Source organism: Nothobranchius furzeri, chromosome 18, assembly GCF_043380555.1.
Source record: "Nothobranchius furzeri strain GRZ-AD chromosome 18, NfurGRZ-RIMD1, whole genome shotgun sequence".
Taxonomy (NCBI): domain Eukaryota; kingdom Metazoa; phylum Chordata; class Actinopteri; order Cyprinodontiformes; family Nothobranchiidae; genus Nothobranchius; species Nothobranchius furzeri.
This window is the reverse complement of record NC_091758.1, coordinates 23,370,378-23,379,639: the sequence shown is the minus strand read 5'-3', so window position 1 is coordinate 23,379,639 and position 9,262 is coordinate 23,370,378. Positions and strand designations below refer to the sequence as shown.

General features: G+C 42.1%; 1 protein-coding gene across 1 annotated transcript in view; it reads right to left on the bottom strand.

Annotated features, from left to right (window-relative positions):
- efna2a (ephrin-A2a) overlaps positions 1-9,262 on the bottom strand; it is a 141,197-nt gene continuing 131,935 nt past the window's right edge. The window contains exons 3-4 of the mRNA XM_015969658.3: positions 1,821-1,886; positions 1-326 (exon numbers count right to left, since the gene is read on the bottom strand). Coding sequence (XP_015825144.1) covers positions 202-326; positions 1,821-1,886 — 191 coding nt within the window. The 3' untranslated portion in view covers positions 1-201. The remainder of the gene's footprint in view (positions 327-1,820; positions 1,887-9,262) is intronic.

Genomic DNA, 9,262 nt, shown 5'->3' with positions numbered 1-9,262 from the left:
GGGTGTCCGTGGCTGGGCCAGGAAAGGGGCTGGCAGTGGAGGGGTGGTAGGTAGTCGTATTGAAGTGAAGGTGGGAAGGATAAGGAGGGGCGAAGGGAGGCGGAGATAGAGGGCTTCCCTGAGGGGTGGTGGAGTTTAGAGGGACAGCCAGCCAAGCCCATCACCCTGGTTTGGGAGCTCCAGGAAGAGGAGGGAGACGTGTCACTGCCAGAAGAAGAGTCCAAGGAACGTCGAGGCCAGAGCTGCTACCAGAACCGCACTCCCCGCCCTGGAATTCGGACTGTCATCAGTCAGGAATGGCTCTGGAGAATCATATCCCGACCCATCTGAAACAGAAAGACGAGAAAAGGAAAAAAATACGACAAAACCTCTGAACCGAGAAGGTTACAGACAGACGCAAAGACACGACGGTCTAAAGAAAAAAAGCTAAATTATGGATTTAGTGGAAGACAAATGGCAGACAAGTGGATGTGTCGGTGTGTGGGGAAACGCTGAAAGTGAGTGACAAACCACAAAACTCTTATCCTTCAACAGCTAATGAAAGGCAAAGAGAGCACGGCGGGAAAAAGAAGGGAGAAGCAGAAGACGACAGAAACAGAGCACTGCAGGGGGTTTAACCAACCTAATTACAGTTTAATCACAGAGACTCGGAATCTGGAGTAGCTGACACACACACACACACACACACACACACACACACACACACACACACACACACACACACACACATGCAAGCACGCACGCACGCACGCACACACACACACACACACAGTGACAGCATTTCATAGATGACAGTTGTAATGTCAGACAGATTACTTTAACTGCACAAAAAATGGAATTTAATAATGAGCAGATGCGACGACAGAATAGGAGAACGTATGCTGTTTTAGTAATTATGGAGGAAGAGGGAGTTTGATATGGAATGATCCGTGTACGGAAAGCTGGAGGACAATGGCTGACATTCTTTTGTGAAGATCTTCAAAGCTGTGCGACTATCTGGGGAAATGGGTTGGTTACTACCCAGGTTTGATTCTTTAATCTGAAAACTCACGAGGTCAAATCAGAACACAGGTAGAGTTGTATTCCTTTATTTTTTTTACGGCTGTCAGATTCTGATCCTTGCGCATGTCAGGCTCCCTTTGAGTTATTTTTAAAAGACCGTGTCACATGCCAACATGGAGCTCTCATAAGCACCTAGAAGCCATTCCGAAAAGAGGAAGCTGAAAAATTCAGGGGGAAAAAATATTTCACTTCCTCATCATTTGCTTTGATTTTTAAGAAAATAAAAGCCTGACACATGTGGGAGTAGAATATCAAATCTAAATGTGTTCAATACGTTAAATCAGAGCTATCGGGTGTCACGTCTTGGGTTTTGTAATATTTTTATAGAGAGCACTTTCAGCCTGCTCTGTTATCTTTTCACAAGGACAGAAGGTCTCTCTCACACCCACTGTGATGTGATGTGATGTGAAGTGCGTATGCCACTTAGTGCCTTTGTACATGCTTCTCCATGTCTAGCTCTGTGTGTGTCTGCACCCGTGCAGATTCCCGCGTGCTTGTGAATGCGTCAGAATATGTGTTTTCAGTGTGTGTGTGTGTGTGTTAAAATGTCAGCAGGGCTGGTCTGTGAATCAGAGCAGCGAGTGTTGCCTGGGCATTCTATCAGACCTCTTATTGCCCCTAATTTTACTTTGATAGGCAATCTGGACCTTCTGTGTAGATGTTCTTGTGTGTGTGTGTGTGTGTGTGTGTGTGTGTGTGTGTGTGTGTGTGTGTGTGTGTGTGTGTGTGTGTGTGTGTGTAGTCAGAGCGTGACATACCTGGAGGTCTGACATACACCTTCAGCTTTAGACATGCCCGCCCCACATGGTTTGGATGAGGAGACGCTGTAAACAGAGAAATTGAAAGAGAAGATTTCTTCAGAGATTAAATGGTTGGTGCTCCTAATTGCATATTTGGGTAAAAATAAAGAAATAATATTTGACTGCTTTTCCGATTTGGGGAGTTATCAGATCACAGGATGGACAATGCAGGCTTTGACGGGTCATCAACTCCCCAAAAAGGAGGTGACACCACTAATAAGCTCTTTATTTGTAATATGCACCATTTCACATTTAAATAACTCCAATAAAAGCAGATTTATTTTGTAATATTCACAATGATAAAAGGAGATATGATGCAGCAAGGCTCATCTGGAGGTTTCCTTTTGGTGGGACAGAATTTACCATTACAGGAAAGGTTAGCTTTTACACTTTTACTATCTTTTTATTCCTCTGGCTCCTTTTTCACACCAGATTTACCAACATCTGATACAAACTCAAGATGGACATATAGTTGGCACAAAAGTTACAGAGAGAAAGTAAAAAAACTGAGAGTGAGCTGCAGGTGTTAAGGGATGAAGAACAAAGGCTCCTCAGGTCCGTGATTTTTATTGTCGTCAAATGAATGTGTGCTTTCTCTCTCTCCAGCTGCACAAACACACCCACATACACTCAGTACAGATGAAGATGGGAAAGGAGCACTGACAAAAACAAAAAGAAGACAAGCATGCCTAAAACACATCCAAGTAGCCCAAACCACCACGGCTGGCCCCTCTTTTTGTGGAGGAGCAGCAGCTTTACTCCGAGTCCCTCTTAGATGTTCAAAGTACTCCACCCTTTCTCTAAGAAAACTTATGAAATCTCTTTTTGTGTGCTTGTGTTCACAATTTTGCTTTTTCAGACATTACTCAAAGCTCAGGACTACTGATGAAGGGGTGAACATGCACTGCCACAGGTTGAACCGCTCCCAATCCAAAGAATTCAATCCACTTTTCTCAGAGAACCATGCATGTGGAATCTCCTCGAGTATGTATGAAGATCTGGTCCACCGTTCCTGAGGCAGGACCTCAAAAACACTCCTCCGAAAATTAAACTGTTAATAATAATTACATTTCTGGGACAAATGTTTGCGTTCATGGGGGATTTCAGTTTATGGGACACAGAACCATCATTGCTGCTGGCCTTTTGCCTTCAATCAGTGAAAATAAAGAATAATTCAAGCCTTATCCCTTATGCACTGATGCAAAATCCAGCTAAATGCCCTTATCTTTTCACTGGGTATTCTAATTTAGTGGTGCCTCTTCTTCGACTTACAATTATTCAAATTGCCTGTTGGGTCATTTCATGCCAACTTACTTGACCCTCGTGGTTTGTGTCATGGATTTTCATGAAAAAGAAATGTAAAAACTTTCTAAAACTAATAAATATGAAGTTCATTTGACCTTATAAATTCCCAAAGCTCCTCTCATCCCCAGTTAGCTATATTTAGAATGGCCTTCAATGTTAAATTGAATAATTTCTTGTACTTCACCACAAATTTTCCACACTCTGAAGCAACGACCTGAACTAAATAACCACAAAATGATTTGCAATAGCTGCTGCTTCATTTAAACCTGGTACAAATAAAGAATTACATTCTCAAAAAGACACATTTCACCAGTTTTTACTTGCCGCACGTACAAACAACATAAAGGTGTGCAAAGACTTACGGTTAAAATTTTCACATACACAACAATTGCTGAAAAAGCAAGAAAATTCAGCATATCATCAACGTTTTAAAAGGTAGACTTTATTTATCATTACTGCTACTTTGTTTCTCTTACAGTTTCTACCCAATCAAAGTTTATGCTCTATTCTTTTCAGATGTTTTACATCACGTGGACCTTCTGGTGATGATGTCACAGGAACCAAAGAGGGACTAAATATCCAAAAGTTCTGTGAGGGCTGGGCAGGACTACGTAAAGATATGAGATAATGAACTCTAAAGTGATGCTAGAACTGGGGCTATGTGTTCTTCTTCTAGATAAAAGGTGTGCAGATGCCTTCCGCACCGACTGGAGAGTTGGTGAGAGAGTTGGGACTAGGAGATGACAAAGTTTAAGGAATTACACTAATCAAAAGCATGAATCACTGGTGAAAAAAATCCCTTTTAAAAACACAGTTGACCTTTGCAATTTCTCAGCTGATAGGTTTTTTTGTCATAATGAAGAAAATCAGAGGACATCCAAACTCTGACTCATTGAAAGGGGACTAATCCAAAGGGTTCAAATGAAGGCAATTGGACTTCTTTGGTTTCTTGAAGATGTTTTGCTTCTCCTCCGAGGAGCTTTGTCAATTCTAACTGGAATATGGGAGAGTCAAGCTTATAATAATCTGTAGCTGTCTATTGTTATTTAACGAGACGAAACTACTCTGGGTTCCCCGCCTCTCCGTCCCCTGATGAGTTGTTGCTCTATTGAGATGGAGTTGTGTTGATTAGATGCAGGAAGGTGTGGCCCAGACTGAAACTGCTTAGGAATGAGAATCAAAGCTGCATAATAGATACTAGAAAGGTGAAATATAAGCCCCTCCCCTATTTAATGTGGGGGTTTCATGTTTGACACAGATAGCTTCTTTTACTCCTTTCTCCAGCCATCTTCTCTGTCCAGAATGTGGACTTTGTCATTTTTAAAAGTGTGTCCCTTGTCCTTCAGGTGTAGGTGGGCTGCAGAGTCTTGAACTGAAGAGGTGGCTCTCCTGTGTTGTGCCATGTTCTTGTGTAATTGTTGTTTACTTCCCTCAATGTAAACATCTGGACAGTCCCCACTACATTGGACTGCATAAATGACGCCACTGAGCTTCTGTTTGGGTGTTTTGTCTTTTGGATGGACCAGTTTCTGTCTGAGGGTGTTGTTGGGTTTAAAATTTACCGGGATGTTGTGTTTGGAGAAGTTTCTTTGAGACTCCTGCCACGTATGGGATGACGGTGCCTTTGCACCTGTTATCCTTTTCTTTGCTGGTTTGGATGCTTTTCCAGACTTCTTTGTAGAGTCCACAAAGGCCCAGTTAGGGTATCTGCAGTTTTGGAGAGCTTTCTTGATGTGCTTTTCTTCCTTGTGTTTTCCTTCAGTCGTTGTGGGAATGTTCTCAGCCCGATGGCGTAAAGTCTCGATGACTGACTTTTTGTGCTCCAGTGGGTGATGTGAGTCAAAATGCAAATACTGGTCTGTGTGAGTTGGTTTCCTGTAGACTTCAATGCTGAGACTTCCATCTTGTTCAATTTGCACAGCACAGTCCAAGAAGGGCAGTTGGTTGTTGTGTGCATCTTCCCTGGTGAACTTGGTGTTCTTGTCCACGGCATTAATGTGCTTTGTAAAGTCTTCTACTTCCTTCGTGAGAGTTTTGACCCATGCATTGTCCACATACCTGAACCAGTGGCTTGGTAATTTTCCATTGTAGGAGTTCAATGCTCTGGTTTCCACTTCCTCCATGTAAATGTTGGAGATAGGTAACACTGGGAAGCCCATGGCACATCCATGTTTTTGCCTGTAAAACTTGTTGTTATGAAGTAGGTGGGAGAAAGGCAGAGGTCCAGGAGGATACAGATCATGGAGTCAGTTTTGTCCCCTCGTTCCAGCCGTTTCCTGACTGCTTCCACTGCTTCATCTGTGGGTATACATGTGAAGAGTTAAGTGACATCAAATGAGACAATGGTTTCCCCTGCGGCCAGTTTGAGATCTTGAACTTTCTTTACAAAATCCACCAAATTCTGTATGTGATGTTGAGTCTTTCCAGCAAGTGGGGTTTGAACCCTTTGGACCACCATGACCTGGATGACCGAGAACCTTCACCAGCATTGAGGAGGACTCCTTTTGGCTGACTTTTAGCACCCCCTAATGTCAGTTTGAAGAATAGAAACCAAAACCTATCTTGTTGCTGTGCGTTCATCATATTAACACCTTCATCTAACAGCTGAAAAGTTTCCCAGCCTTCCTTAATGCCTACAGGAGTGATTAATCACTAAATTAAACAAACCAGCTGTGTTCATGATCTAAAACATGTAGGAAACATGCTGGGATCAGACTCCAGTGCCAGCTACATCAGCTCTTTCTAAGTACCAACAGACCTGGGCAACTGTAAGGTTGCAAGTGGAATGTTCTGGCCACAGGTGGGCGATAGGGGGTGGGTGGACTTCCATTAACCATGAAAAAGACCGTTTTAGCACATACTGGCTCAAGAAAATGATTAAAAAATATGAAAAATTTGCAAAGAATCCCTTTCAGACATTCCAAAAGAGAATTTACAAAGCAAGGGTGATCACATTTAAGGGATTTATAAACATAGAGACAAACCTGAGCATAAATCTACTTAGTCTACATTTAAAAGTTTTTACTTTAACCAATATGTTTCTAATTTCTTCTGGATTCATGATTTTCTCTCAAATCCCTCCAGAATGCAGCGTGTGCACCAAGAGGTTTCCATAGAGCTCCTTTCATTCTCAGAACTGGAAGTGAAGGGTTCAAATGTCAAATTTGTATAGATAAACAAGAAAGTTTAAATGTGATAATCACTTTTTTTTAAATTAAGAATAACACTGAGCTCCAGTGTGTCTGTGCGTAAGGGCAGGTTACCACGGTGACCTTAATGAGGCACTGGGAGCAGTTTTAACATTACTTTTGATCTTGTTTATTGTTATTCTTTCTGTGCAATTTTGACATAAAAATATGAAATGTTGTCTTAGCTTTGATCATCATTGTATTAGGTTTTATATTACGTCAGGATGTAAAGAAGACATTTGTGTATATGATGAAATTTAGAAGTAAGAACCTTAACACCCTTCCAAATGTCTTCAGCTACTACTTTTAACTTAATTATGCCCAATTATTATTATACACAATATAGATAACACAAGTATTTTTATGCTACATTATTTTGTATGTTTTTATCTCTCTATCTCTTTTTGATAACTGCTTTAGGCAAACACCAGTTTTCCAGGGCAACCTCTGCTACATCTGAATGTTTGACCAGATTGGTACCAATCATCATTTGGTAACGAGGTGAATCTCAGTTATAAACTTGTTGCAACCACATTTATTTAGGCTAAATTATGTGACAGGATGCCATTAACTTAATAACTGCTATAGCAAATCTCTCTATATATTAATTCAGGGTGCAAGGAAGAGTTGGTGCAGAAAAACCCACCAGATGTGTTCTCCAGACTTGCTTTAATGAGCAACAGACTCAGTCACCAAAACTGCATCAGAACATCACAAACAAGTAAAGTTATTCATGCAAGAGAAGTTAGAAAAACTTCACACATGAACTAAAATCTTCACCTTTCATTTCCTGCAGGAAATTTTATTAAATGTATTTTTAAAAAAGTAGGAATTTAAAATGTTGCACTTGTTAGTCTTCGCTAAATGAGTAACTGATTAAAATCAATTATGAAACACAGTAAAAACTGATTTGGTGATCCTGTAACATTTATTCACTAATGAATCTTTTTGATTTTCTTGTTGCATTTCATGTTTCAAACGACGGAGTTTGTTAAATTAACTTATTTGAAGTGCTTTTGAGCCCACGCGCCTGAGCTTGTGAAATCCTATAGAGGTACTGAGCAATGTAAACAAGTCTGTAATGGATCAGCTGGCCCAGTGGGATTCAGTCACACTCACATTCACACCTAAAGGGAAATAACCGCCTCTCGAATCGACCGGACTTGAATGTCTTTGGAATTGGAAAGGAAATCCATGCAAATTCCCAACAGATGCAGTCTCTGCTTGCTGTGAGGTGACAGTGTTAACCGCCGAGCCGACGCAGTGCTCATGCTTTGTACCACAAAAAATAAAAAATAAAAAAAGAGAGAGGGAGAGGAAATGTCAAAAAGTTCCTGTGATTCGAACTTCAAAGTGCAGCAAATGAAATTGAGTTTGGGGTTTTAGTCCCACATCGCTCTGATGTGAAATAGAGCTGGAGACCTTTGGAGGGATGGTGACCAAGTGTCTGACCGCTCATGCATGCCGATGTGCACACGCTCACACACACTTGAGTGAGAATGTGTACCAGGGTGCAGAGAAATGAGTGAGGGGACCTGTTGGCCCCCACCTTTGAGGAAGTCAGCATAGCCAAAACCCATAGTGACCCCAAAAGTGGACCATCATCAGGATCCACAGGAAAATAAATGTGACCTTTCTTTTTGCCTTCTCCTCCCTCCTGCCTTCTGTCTGCCCTTCACCTCCCACAGCTTGTGCCTTCCTTTAACTATCCTAAACTGTGACGGGAGTGTGTGCTGGGCTCCTGTAAAACAACTTTGGACTTCAAATTGAGCTGTTTCACATCTTGCATGTCTTGTTTTGGCTTCATACACCAAATTCCCACGTTCTCAGATTTTATCCCAGCACATCTTCAGTCCGGTGTCTCCTGAAAACCCATTGAAAATCGCTCAACCTGATCAGATGGCAGCTGGGAGAAGTAAGGGGTGGAGTGGACCTGTCAACGTGTCAACCACACGATAACACACACACACACACACACACACACACACACACACACACACACACACACACACACACACACACACACACACACACACACACACACACACACACACACACACACACACACACACACACACACACACACACACACACACACACACACACACAGAGACCCATCTGCAAATCAGCGGCAACATGTTTCACAAGTAGCAACTCATCGAACAGACGAGGTAAAGTTGTCATCCTGTGTATCTGTTCATATCAACATCGACCTATATACATGTGCATCTGTGTGTGTGTGTGTGTGTGTGTGTGTGTGTCTGTATGTGTGAGTGTGTGCTTTTGCAGTTCAGAGGCAAGAAATAAATTATAACAAGTGAGGGGTTGTCAGTCAAGATGATGGACACGGCCTTTCACAGACTCACAATTGTTTGACAACTGACCCCTCCCCTCCCCCCAACACATAACCCTTCCCTCCTCCATTTTTGCTACATACATGCATTCATACACACTTGCAAACGCTCCGGTCACGTGGATTGCACTATACCCCATCGGGGGTTCTAGAATCACAATACTAAGTCAGCATCTATACAGCTCTGGAGGGGCCAAACACTTCCTTACACAAGACTAAAAACAAAGGAGAGAGGGAGAGCGAGAGAGAGAGAGAGAGAGAGAGAGAGAGAGAGAGAGAGAGAGAGAGAGAGAGAGAGAGAGAGAGAGAGAGAGAGAGAGAGAGAGAGAGAGAGAGAGAGAGAGAGAGAGAGAGAGAGTGTGTGTGTGCTGAGAAAACTGCAGGAGGACATGTGGAGGCTGTTGCTTTTTCCTCTTTGGCTCACTGACAGTCGCCTGCTGTGACTTTGTAAAGGTGTCGACAATCTTTGGCAAAGAACATTTGCTGGAATTTGTTCTATTTTTAGATTAACTTTGCCTCTGTATTGGTTGTGTTACATTTTCAATGATCACACA